Source organism: Nelumbo lutea, chromosome 1, assembly GCF_056320005.1.
Source record: "Nelumbo lutea isolate HS-2025 chromosome 1, American lotus-T2T, whole genome shotgun sequence".
Taxonomy (NCBI): domain Eukaryota; kingdom Viridiplantae; phylum Streptophyta; class Magnoliopsida; order Proteales; family Nelumbonaceae; genus Nelumbo; species Nelumbo lutea.
Window position 1 is genome coordinate 77,411,020 of NC_142684.1, and position 13,434 is coordinate 77,424,453.

The 13,434-nt window shown below is 37.1% G+C and overlaps 1 protein-coding gene across 2 annotated transcripts; it reads left to right on the top strand.

Moving 5' to 3' along the window:
- Positions 1-681: 681 nt before the first annotated feature.
- Positions 682-9,105, top strand: PEX22 (peroxin 22). 2 transcript variants are annotated; one of them, XM_088964831.1, is made up of 9 exons: positions 682-995; positions 1,675-1,905; positions 2,005-2,052; positions 4,827-4,883; positions 4,970-5,071; positions 5,559-5,624; positions 8,195-8,296; positions 8,424-8,544; positions 8,857-9,105. In XM_088964831.1, the coding sequence occupies exons 1-8, from the start codon at positions 891-893 to the stop codon at positions 8,535-8,537; spliced, it is 825 nt and encodes a 274-aa protein (XP_088820957.1). In that variant the 5' UTR covers positions 682-890; the 3' UTR covers positions 8,538-8,544; positions 8,857-9,105. The 2 variants fall into 2 exon arrangements, with proteins under 2 accessions (XP_088820957.1, XP_088820958.1); XM_088964832.1 differs by having other exon boundaries at positions 689-995; positions 1,675-1,899.
- The last annotated feature ends 4,329 nt before the right edge of the window (positions 9,106-13,434 follow it).

Below are 13,434 nucleotides of genomic sequence, written 5' to 3' on the forward strand. Positions count from 1 at the left end.
ATATGAATATTATTAAATCTATTAATTTTTTGTGTTTTGAATAAATATTTTAAATTTAGTATATAATTTCGTTATAACATTTAAATAGTTCTGAATTTTTTTAATTGAAACTTTCTTTATATAGATATAGATAAAAAGTGGGGGGGTGGGGGGGAGGATAAATAGAAATTAGAGATATTTTAGGAGAGAATCTCTCTATTAAATTAGAGATGATTTAAGTGATAAATTGGTGTTGGAGATAATTTATGAGATAAATAAGAATTAGAGACAATTTAGGAGGAAGTGGGGGGAAAGTGGTGCCACTTGGCTAAACATTTGAAAAACTTTATGGTTGTTAGAAATAGTTATATAGATAGATAATTCAGTACCCAAACTTTCATATGGTTCAATCTAATATCAGAAGTGATATTTGAAAAAGACACAAATGCCTTAATTTTCTTAAAAAAAAGAAATAAAAATTAAAAAATGTTAATTTTTTATCAACAATTGGATGGTTGAATAGTTGATAAAGAAAATTAGAATTTAACGGTTAATTAACAGTTGATTAACGATGAATACAGAATTAAGAGTTGATTAAAAGTTAAGATAGTGAATTGTCGCATTTTTTTGGTGTGACGAAAGTGACACCAGGCCCAAAGTACCACAATACTAATTTTCCCTTTTAAAAACGGGTAAATAAATAGAGAAAGGGTCTGTAATTTCATTTCCCGCAACACACGTACAGCTAAAAGTCCCTCCAGCAAGGAGTCTTTCTCTCTTGTTGACGACGAAAGGGGTTCCTCCCGCGAAATCCACAGCAGAAGCCATGGCTGATTCGTCTTTATTAGGGCTTGTTCTCTGATACATCGGAGACGAAACGACGATAAAGACTCCGCTTTTGGAAGTTCGGGATGGGTGACTCATCCAAGGAAGAACTGGTTCAGTTGCTCAAGAGAATCGGTGCTTATCTCACTGTCAAGTTGTCTAATCTCTTCTCGATCTCCTTCAGACAACTGGTTCTCATCTTTCCCTCTCTTTGATTTCTTCTCAGTTAGAATTTATGAAACCCCCTTTACGGATCTGTGCGGTTTTCCTATATGCCCCCTCCCCCTTTCTCCTTTTATTTGCTTCTGCTGAAGAAATTTCTGGATTGATTGATAATTCTTCTTATTAGATGATCTTTCAGGTCGATTTGTGTTTCATAACGATTGTTTGGTTGACGTTTAGACCAATTATGTTTTCTGGTAATAAGGGAATATGAATTTTTATTTGATATATCCGATAGAATAAGAGATAAAATGAGTTGTATCAGTGCCTGTTGTTGCTTATCCTTAAGTGGGATTTTGGTCATTGAGGTTTGTTTATAATAAAAGCAATACCTCACCTTAACGGTTACCCTAAGTGATACCCTTCTTTCTTGAATACTTGCTCGCTTCTCGTTCCAAATGCCTCTGTTGGATTTCGTATTTTCTCTTAATTGGGTTGTCTTTCTTTTTCTTTGTCTCTTGTTCGTTGTGTTTCCACTTGATGGTTGTGCTTCACGAGGTTATATAGCATTTGATGCCGACTAAATAATGATAAAAATTCTGATTTTACTGTTAGAAAAACTGAAAAATGCCTTGTGCAAAATTTTATCATGTCCATCTAACTAAATGACAGATAGGAAGTTTCTCACTGCTTTGTTATAAATATCAGAATTCTCGTTCTTTTGGGGCTCTTGCGGGGCTTGCTATTGCAATAGTCTTTACCTGGAGATTGTTGAGAACTCCCCCCAGGCACCAAAGAAGACAACCAAAACGACAGGCTCCTGCACCTAGTACTTCTGGGATCCATACTCATTCAGATGCAACTCTAGTTGCTCCAGGCTCTTCTTCAGAGCCTTCAACAGCACAGAATGTGATTGATGAATTCTTTCAGCCAGTAAAGGTTTCACATGATGCTTTTTATGCGATTTATGTCGTGTTCTAGTGAATGAAATTTAATGTCATTTATTATCTTTTGTTTTTTGTTTTTTTTTTTTTGCAGCCAACATTAGGACAAATAGTAAGGCAAAAATTGAGTGAGGGAAGGAAGGTAATTTATCTATCTTCTCGATTTATGCACTAACTACATGTTATTACATTAGATGGTTACTTGGTTAGTTTACTAATTTAATATGGTTGTTGATGTTGCCATGTTTAAATAAACTAGAACTTGATGAATGTGGCTAATGCTAAGTCTGTCAAAATAGGATCTATGATGCATTTACCACAGGAGGTCTTGTTTGTGTTGTGCGTCATCCATAGCTACCTGCATGGAAAGTAGAATTTTTCCTTCTAATCTGAGAAGGAAATAATAAAATAGAATAAAATAAATTTTTCCAGTTAAAATGGCTCTGCAAACTTTAGGAAGGTGGTGGAATGGAATTCAGAGAAATTCCTTTCAACCAATGTTGTCAGTATCTTATAATTTATGATACTATCCATTATTTAAATCATGAATCCTGAGGGTTATGCTTTGGATCTTATGATTTACTCGTTTTCCGAAAAAAAATCTTGTGATTACTGTCTGAGTCTTATGGCGGTATGACCCATTTTTGTGAATCTTTTGGTTTATCTGGTTCATGCAATTAGTGATATTTGACTGGACTTAGTTATGTACATTGTCATTTATTTTCTGTAATGTTTTAACAGTATTTTGTTTTGAACCTTTACTAGAATAAGAATTAGTTTGGTTGTTTGAACCTTCATAAATACTCTTTTATGAATATTTTCCTTCATATATAGTGTGTTAATTCATTTTGTATTGGTTAATTGAATTTAAAATCAAACTTAATTATATCATCTCAGAACTATGGTGTAAAAGTGACAAAATTTTTTGAATAAATATATATGTGGTGGATATAGATTGAAAGTGGGGTAAAATCATTTTATATATGTTTGAGCTTTTATCATGCATATTTCTAATTACTTGACAAATTTCTGAAAGACAAATAATTTTACAATATACAATATGAAATATACAAATTTCTGAGAGAGTTCAATTCAACCCTCTCTGTGATTTTATGATACCATTATGATTTTCAAAATTGTTTTTCATTGGTTTTCAGGTGACATAGGAAATATATCAGTAGATTGATTCCTTAGATGGTGGATATTATGCTTGGCAATTTGATATTGTTAATATTTGGTGATAATCTTCTATAGATGTCCTGAGTAACTCCCATTGCTGTGGGGGAAGTGCTATATCTTTAACTAAGAGCTTTATTTTATAATGCAGCTATTGATGCATATTGAACTATCATATTTTAGATTTGTTCATGTTACATGAAGAATTCAACTAGCTTTACTGAAGTGTTTTCTCCTCTTGTAGTTTATTTTCTTATTACCATAGAGGCAGTCTAAGTGGCCCATCATGCTCCAATATGGCAGTTTAAATGATGTTTTAAAAGGGTCTTGGTGTTTTCAACATTACCATCATCCAATGTTGCATAGGCATAGACATGGGAGTCAGTCTGATGCATATCTAGGAGTTTGAGTTGGAAAGACAAAAAAGATGAATTGGGAAGCACATCCGAATTCCAAAGTTGATACAGCCTATTCGATACACTGTCATAAATCTCTGGATCTTCTCCTCTATCTCTTTAACCAACCAATACAATCTTGAAGTCAGTTTCAATCCCAAATTTAGTGCCCATTTGTGGGGGCTGAAGCACAACAGATTCTGGATGTCCCAGGTTGGCCCCACATGAACAGCCTATAAACTTTGTTTAGTGAAAAATCCAGAGAGCTAAAATCGTCTCAGTCATTCATTTGAAGGGCTGTCTGTTTCAGCCTCTTTGAATAGCTTATCCAGAGCACTTCAAAGCAACTGAACAAGCTTAGCTGAACCTTTGGCTAGCCCTCTGAAACAGGCCTTTAGAATAGCCTAGAGCATGCATCAGCTATAAACCCATGAGCTACAACTGTAAGGAAAACTATAGTGGCTCGATTCATGCGACTTGAGTGGTGTAGTTATTCCTACTGTGTAGACTTACATGGTGAAGATTAATTCACTACCAATCCGCTGTAGAATCTAGATGCACAAAATGTAAATACCATAAACCTACAAGTGCAGTTTAGCTTCAAAATACGAGGGAAATGAATCAAATCTACATCTTTTGGGTAATACTGACTAATTCCCATGCTGATCTTTTCTCCCAATAGTAGTTATTTTTTTCCCATTGAACTCTCTCTGTTTCTGTCTTACACATATAGATATAATTATAAGTTCTTATATATCTAATGATGCTAAAATTTTCTTCCAAATTTGTCTCCCCCTCTTTTGGTTTCAAATAATTAATACTCTCCTTGAACTTCTAAATGGGTTAAGAGAGTAATGGTGATCTTGAACATTTTCAGTGCTACTTAAACCATTTATTCTTAAAATTAATTTTATGTAAATCACTTTGAATGGGTGAGTCATGCATTTAAATCCCTCTCGCAAAAGTCACTTTATAACTATCTTATGGATGTTTTGTATTGGTCATATCGAATGTTCACGTGACTAAAGAAGAGGGTCTCAACCATTACTATATATAGAAAGCTGATTTGTCAAAAAAGGTGGGGAGAGGCCAGGAGGGGAGGATTTTGTCTTACACTCAGCTCTTCATTGTCCAAATCATCATGAGTCTTAAGCAATTTGCAAATTGAGGCTGATATCAGCTTCACTTCATGGTATTGCTTTTGCTTCTGGTAACTGTCCAATGGGGGGTTAAATATATCTTTTTCTTTGGATAATACTGTGAGGTACTACAACATGCATTGATTATATGTCTTGAAGGATTAGTTGTTCCTTATTTTTACACCCATGGGACTTGGTCTTTGTAGGTCACATGTCGATTGCTTGGTGTAATCCTTGAGGAGAGTAGTCCTGAGGAGCTCCAGGTCAGTGTTCCTCTTCATTCCTGGCATTGACATAGAAAAGGAAAATGCAAGATGAGTGAAATTTATCTACTTTTCTTTCTGAGCAGAAACAAGCAACTGTGAGATCTTCTGTTCTGGAAGTACTGTTAGAGATCACAAAATTCTGTGATCTTTATCTCATGGAAAGAATACTGGACGATGAAAGTGGGGTGCGTGCAAATCTTCTTCTTTCATATTGCCCTGATATATCATCATCATCATCATCATCATCATCATTTTTGTTAAAAAAGTAAAAAAGAAAAAGAAAAAAGTAGAGTTGGCTAAGCATGGATGGTATCTATTAGTTGTAGTTTCCTTTTTGCGTTCTTCTAGCTCTTATGAACCTCATTTTGTTGAATTTTGATTGGGTAATAGATACTTCTATTTAGAGAAGGAGACCTTTTAGGACAACTGGAAAAATATCAATAATTTTTCTAACAAATGATAGTGCATAGCTGTATGAGACCATGTAATACTGGATCTTTTCCTATTGCACAGCTACTTTTGTTCCTCATTATGTATATAAAAATCATTCCTTTGGAAAAAGGGCCATTATATTCTTGCGTTTATAACTTTCCATGCATTGTGATAGTCATTTATTCTGATTTGCATTTAAACTTGTTACTTGCCATTCATGAGAGACAATATCTTGTGCAGGAAAAGGTTCTTTTAGCTTTAGAGAATGCTGGGGTTTTCACTTCTGGTGGTTTGGTCAAAGATAAGGTAATTTTCATTATGTGCTAGAAAAGAATTAATTGAAAAAGTTATACTTTCTCTTTCAATCACCAATACAATTATACTTCACTTTTTCCTTAAAAAAAGACTTAACTGAAAAAAAATTAAAACATAAAGCTACTTTGGTCTTGATTATGATAATTTTCTTGTGATGGAATTATGCGAAATGCTGTTTATGCTTGCTGCTGTAAGATGCTATATGAATCGTATTATTCTAAGCACTGGGTCCCCCTAAAAAAACCCACTTATTTACTTAGGTTCTCTTTGAAGTTTGAACACAAGTCTACGTGGAATTTTCAAAATTGCTTAATGTTCTCCTTGAACTGCTTCACTCTGATTAATCACTCATATGTGTGTTACACAGGTCCAGGTGTGTCTTGTGTGGGTGTCTAAGAGTTGAACCCATCTTAACCCCAAAATCATAGATTGCATGGACCATCCACAGACTGATCCACCAATGAAATTATATATTGGATACGTGACATCTTAACCCCAAAATCATAGATTGCATGGACCATCCAGACTGATCCACCAATGAAATTATATATTGGATACATGACATTTTATTTTTTTTATAATAGATATTTCCAAGGTTCAAAGTATCAACATGTACCTGCCTTACGGCTTTTTAAAGGTATTTTGGGAAAACAATTTTTAATTGTTAAATAGCATTAAAATAGGCCACCTCTGAAATTTTGAAACAAAAACTAAAAAAAAACATGATGTGTGAGGTTCAAAGTATTGATACACCCCGACATGAGGTTCAAAGTACCGATACACCCCTTCCAGCATGTCGGGGTGTGTCAATACTTTGAACCTTGGAGTGCAGGGGTAAGGCTGTGTGCATCTATCCCTCCCCAGAGCATGCATTGGTGGGAGCCTCATGCACTGGGCTGCCCTTTAGGTTCAAAGTACCGATACACCCCTTCCGGCCTACTGGGGTGTACTGATACTTTGAACCTTGGATATTTAATTTCCAAAAACCAAGTGCAACAGAGCACCAAAGAAAAAAAATAGATCAGCAGACTAGGAGATGCACCTAACTGAAGTCAAAGGCTGCCCCCCAGCAAGCAAAACAAAATCTAACCAGGAATAAAAATGCAGAAAATGGTGCATGTTTTCTAATCTATGCAGAAAATGGTGCATATTTTCTAATGTATGCAGAAAATGATGCATATTTTCTAATGTATGCCGAATGTTTTTGACAACAAAAAAAGGCTTCTTTCCTACTACGATTTCTTTTTATTATTTTCTTATTTGTTAGGGTTTAATCAACACAAACATTGCTAAGTGTTGTATTGAACCCTCGAAGACTTCAAAACCTGAAACAATAAGGTAGAACTTAAAATTTTGTCTAATCAACACATTTTCTTCCTCCATATCTTCTTTTTCCTCTTGTATTCTTTTCTTCTACTTTTTCTTCCATATTTTCTACTTTTTCTTTTCTTCCTTTCCTATAACAAAAAAAGCCCCTATATTTTTTCAGTTTTCTTTTCTTTCTTCTTTTTCGTCTCACGAATATGTTGATTTTCTATACTTTAGCATGAACTTTATACTTATGAAAATTATGAATAATTATTAAGGAAATGTGGTTAGAATCCATCTTCTAGGCGACTAGGCGACAAGGCACCCCCTGTCGCCTAGCCTCGCCTTGGTGCCTTGAAAACTATGTATACATGGTATGCTGGATGATAAATATTAATTTCTGATCATGCAAACAAGGTAATATCTGAAAACTGAGTTGACAACAAAGAATGCAATATATGAGATGTAAGGTGATATTTGAAAACTCAAGTTGAAATTATTGAAATTCAACTTTGCAATTGGTTGGGGGGCGGGGGGGGGGAGTGAAAGCTCTGCGTGCCCATTAAGCTGTGACCTAGCAGGAAGTCCTGTTGATATTATGAGCATCTTTAAAGCGTTTTTTAATTGTTCACCAACCTGTTTTCTGGTTTGAGTTGACTTAAATTGAATTATGTGTATTTATGGGAAAGATCTTGGATATATCAGTTGATGGTTGGAAAAGGATCATTGCAGTTGCATCATCATCTATGATACTACAACAAGGTGGTTAAGAAAATATTACTGTACTTCCATCACTGGACAAGATCCCCCTAATAACTTTTATTATCCAAAATATTAATCAGCATGACGCAAATGATATGTTATCAGAAGATACAAACCTTTATCTTGCAATTGTGGAGGTTTTCAGAAATAATGGGAATCTGAACTTTGTGAATCGAAAGAAAAGAAGTCCATTAATTGATTGACCTCCTGAAAGCTTGTTATGGATTTCTATTCAACCTTTAATCTGATTGGTCTTTGATAATAAACAGAAGGCATATTCTTATTTGTTGTTTGCATAATGGTGTTTTCCTTGATACGTTAAATGCCATTTCTTACCCCAAATAGTTGGGATTAAGGCTGAGTTGAGTTGAGATAATGGTGTTTTCCTTCACAATATTTCATACATCTTTACCAAAATAAAGGGTGCAACTGCACAAAATGTTTTCTAGCCAATTTGTAGTCCATTTATGATGCTGCACATGTACCTGCAGGTTCTCTTCTGTAGCACAGAGAATGGGAGGACATCTTTTGTACGACAACTTGAACCTGATTGGCACATTGACACAAATCCTGAGATCATCTTCCAGTTGGCTGTATATTTCTTTATCTGTCTCCATTTTCTTAGACTATTATTCAATCAGTGTGTTTATAGCTCTCTAGAAGTAGAGTATATATTCTTAAGAATGCATGGCATCTAAGTTATCTTTTTTATTGGTTCAGAGGTTCATCAAATATCAGCTTCACATCACTCCAAACAGACCAGAACGTACTGCTTCCAATGTGTTCTCGTCACCAACCTTGGAGCAGTTCTTTGGATTACAAGATCAAAATTAATTCATGAGTAAGTATATGTTTCAAACTTGTAAAAGATCACCAAAGTTATGTGCTTGCTGTGATTCTGTATTAGTCTAGGCCATAACCAGGCATCCTTTACGTCCACACTGTTTATAGATGATGCGAAATGCAATTACCAGATATACAATGGTTATGTTCTGACAACTACTTCCATTCTGGTCTATATGCTGACATAGTACTTCATCATCCAGTTTTAGCTTTATTTTATTCATTTACTCCATTCTATGCTAGCATTCTGTATCACTTTTAGTTTCAGCTTCTAATGCTATTTTTTGGCTATGTTTTGGGATTGAACCAGCTGCCTCCCATTGCCCAACATGATATGATGTGAGTTCACCGTTTGATCAACTAGCTTCGAAGTAATTAAAGAAATTTACAGCCAGTGGTTAGGCTATGTTATCAGGTTGTCCAGCGAAGGAACTGCATAATTCCCCAATATTTTCTGGGAAGAGGCTTTCCTTGTTAAAAATTTGTGCATTAGGTTATTTGTATTAAACTCGAGTTTTCTATGAAATTTTCTAAAATGGCTAAAATCTTCTTCCTCTAATCCTCTGCATTGCTTTTATTTGAGGATGTAGTTCTTGTCAGTTGTCACTTGAGTTCATCTGTAGTATCCTTAATTGTTTGGGTAGTCTTGTGCAAGAACCATAGGTGGTAGTTCAATTTCCATCATGTGCAGAGTGAACCATGTCCATTGTGAGTCCTCGTGTTCTTTGTCAAGTTAATTGCCACACAATTATTCCTTTTTCTTATTATTTTTTAATGGATGAAGGTGATCCTTTGTATAGTTGCCTTGGTACTTTTGCTGTTCTATCTATAATACATCCATTGCCGGCCTACAAGTGTCTGGTTACTTGATATCTCATTGTTGTAGTCCTGATTGGGTTTCATTTAAGATGCTTACATCTTCCCTTTGTGTTGTGCCCTACCTGCCCACCTTTCTGGACATGTCCTACGCTGGTTGGGTTCAAGAAATTGGCTGGTATATTTCATTTCGAAGTTCAGCTCACCATTCTTCTGCATTAGAAATTAGTAACTCACCAAACATTAAACGTTAGTGTGGAGTGAATGATGTTGAAAGTCTGAATTCCCCATGGGAGGTAAAATTAATGTATGACAAAATTTGAAGTTGCTGAATATATGTAGCTCTGATAAATCATGGATATGTTAGCTGGTTCAATCTTTTTCTCAGACGGGAAAGCGGGGTAATGATAAAATAAAAAATATATGGGCAACTGGTCGAATTCCTACTCGCTCACTCTGGGTTCTGGCAATCGATATGTTCTGTTTGAGGGCCGAGGTTTTGACCTTGGTCTCCGTATACGACCGAGGGATGCCAAGAATTTTTGCCAAATGGATGGGAAGCTGGAGCCTGGAAGAGGGGGTGGAGGCATGGAGGCGTGGAGCGTGGAGGCACCCCACATGCACATCTCAACGTGCATTGGGAACATCTCCCCCCGTACTTGTCATGGGCAGGTGTTTTCGAGTTCAGATCTGTGCCCTAAAGGCATCCCACAGCACATTTCCACCGTGTATTGGGAACATTTCCCGATGATAGTATCAGAAATGATGTCATTCGTTCCCAATACACTGTGGGGACGTCGTGGGGTGCCCTTAGCGCAGATGTGAACTTGGTGTTCCCAATACACGCTGTTGCGAATTCCTTGGAGGGACCTGTTTCCACGAGTCCGCATGAGATTACAAAAATTTGAACGGACTCTGCTTCAGCAAGAGCTTTAAATTTGAGTCGTCTTCGGACCCATCCATCTCACCCCTTCCCAGCAACCACGGTTGTACAGTTTGTCATCTGCTTAAGCCTTTAGGTGGCTCCTGGATCATTCCAATGTTTTAAGGCTCAGCCTGGACTGGATGGTTGGACTGGATGGTTGGACTGTGAAAATTGAGAACTGGTGGCATGGTTTTCACGGGTTGGATGGGCAAACCACTCGGTTAATTGGTAAAGCTGGTCTGCTCTGGGTCTTAAAGCATTGGTCTATTCTTTGGAAAGATGGCTAGAATGAGCTTTGATCTCTTGCAAAGTCCCAGGCAATAATGAGATGTCTCCAATACATGTATGTTGAATTCACAAGCAGGGGGGGGGGGTCGGAGGAGCTTCCAACCCAATCTGGATCACCTTCCAACCCTCTACCAATGTAATCTTATACTGCACATCTCATACATGGTGGGTCTCAGTCTCAAGTTGTTAGAGTGTTGGAACATGTTTTGTTGGCAGAAAATCTCAATTCCTCCCAACCATGCTTTCAAAAGTGTTTAGAGTTTTCCCTTGCTTGCAGGGAATCTTGTTGGGGTTGGAATTCGTGAGGTGGGCTGATTATCATGGCTCTTTTAACAGGAGTCTGGATCTGCCAAATGATTAGACAACAATCATGTTTGAGATGTGTGGGTGTTTAATTTTGAGGTACTTAAGGCTGAGAGCCTATTTGGTACCCAAACTTTATAACAATACAATCTAGTACCCGAATTTTCATTTTGCAACAATTTAGTGCCTACCGTTAATAAATCGTCATTTATGTATATCACGTGACTTCATGTGCAATTTAAGACTTAAAAATGTCAAAGCTACCCTTGGACACCGTTCATCATCTTCTTTCCCAAGAAAATGAAACAGAGCCCACACACACTATTCATCATCTTTTTTCTCAAGAAAATGAATATTAGATTCCAGGAACCCAAATCTCTTGATGGAGGTAAAACCTCCATCCACCACCAGCCAAATGTTCTTTGTCACACCGAAGAATGCTTGCAATAATGGCTCCAACCATGCCCAGTTCCACCCCAACATCGCCACTGAAGAAGCTTTTTATCAGCAGCCCAGTAATAAGCCCTTAACCTTACAATATTGGGGTGCTTAACACTGTTCATCTTCTTCACAGAGAAACAGAGCGGCGGCAGATTTGAACCCATTTGGTAAGCGTTAACACCATGTCAACAAGGAGCTAAGTTTGAAATGGTCTCTGGTAGTGATAGCATGCAAAGTAGTTAGGAAATAGAAAAAGAAAAGAATTAAATCAAGGTATGTAATTACTTATGTTTTACAATTGGCTTGGAATCCATCAGAAATGCAAGAACCGAGCATCGATACCGACAAGCTTAGTTATGAGATCTCTATTCTGGAAAGTATTTCTCTTCGGCTAGGATGATCAAAAACTATGGATTCCCAAACAGATCGCTCCAGCCATAGAAATAAAATTCGAAACTACATCTCCGGCAACCCCCGGTAATAGCATGGGGGCGATCAAGAATCAGAGAGGTAAGGTCTGCATTCTTAACATTGATGGCAGAGGAAGGAGAGGGATCCTCTCCGAAAAAGCCCTAGCTTACCTAGAACAAGCTCTCAAGACCAAATTCGGAAATCCAGATGCAAGAATAGTAGATTATTTTGATGTTGCTATTGGAACAGGCTTCGGAGGGATTTTCACGGTGATGCTGTTTACCACCATGGTGATAACCGACCCATTTTCCAGGTGGAGGAGACGTGGAAGTTCTTAGCATAACAGAGGAAGCATTTTTATTGATCTTCCTCTAGTTCATTCTCCGACGGGGGTTTTATACAACGACAAGCTTAGTTATGAGATGATCGACATATATATATATATATATATATATATATATATATATCGAAGCTTACCATCACCGACAACTCTCCTTACCACGTGCACCCTTCCACATGCATGGATCAGTGTCGTTTTCGTTCCACTTGGAGAATGCCGAGATGCCTTATGTTTGGTCAACGATAGACTTTAAAGCCAGAAGGGAGAGACCGTCGGGGGATAGAGAGATGGCAAAATTAGGGTTTTGGAGCAGCAGAAAAAGAAAGAAGAGTAGGAGGCCACATGAACGAAAGAAGATGAAAGGGACATGTGTTTTATGCTCTGTTTCATTTTTTTTGAGAAAGAAGACGATAAATAGTGTCTCTTTCATTGGCTTCTCTTGAAGGGCATTTTTGTCAATATACATGTCACTTAACGAATGGTTAACACTAGGTACTAGATTATCGCATTTTAAAATTTGGATATCAAATTGGCACTTTACCCTAAGTACAGGGTACCTATCGGAAATTTTCCCTTCAATTTAATTTTAGACAACAAATTTAAGAATTAAGATGTGTGGGTGTAGATTATGTTGGAAGATGGTGTGATTAGCATATCCAGCCTCCTTTTTTTATCAATGCCCTTGGCCGATAGGGTGGGAACCGATTGGCGAGTGCATGTGCATCTTCTGTGAGTCTGCTGTGGATCCACCTGCACGGTTGCTAGTCGGAATCACATGCAAACAAAATAAATTCCAACAACTTATTATCAATATGATCTGACACTGCACGTCTCATACATTATGGTGTGTCCCTGTTTCATGATGAGATGTGTGGTGTTAGATCAAGTTAAAAGAGTTGGATGGTGTTTTGTTAGTAGGAAATCCCCTGCACCCTCGCAAGTCCCAAGTCCCAAGTCCCACCACCACAAATGCATCCAGTTTGACGTCATTGAGAAATTGATGTTACAACCAGCAAATACCCCTTATGTCAAAATGCTAATAAAATAATCGGGGTCCAAGACATGGGAATAGGATGATGCCATGAATGATGGGGTAGCATTATTCTCATCACATTAACGTGTCTAAAGTTTAAAGTTAAAACTCGTCATTGTCAAAACCCTTTTTTTCCACACTTGGGCTTTGGCTACCAGCCTCTGAAAACATATAATTTGCTCCTGTTCCTGTTCTTCATTCTCTCTCACCCTACCCGACCCTGACATCATTCAAATCGATTCATACCTGTTTGGTACAACATCATCATAACATTTCTTTGATTACCACAAATATTGGCAAAGGCAGACTATTGTTTATTTTATGGGCACTC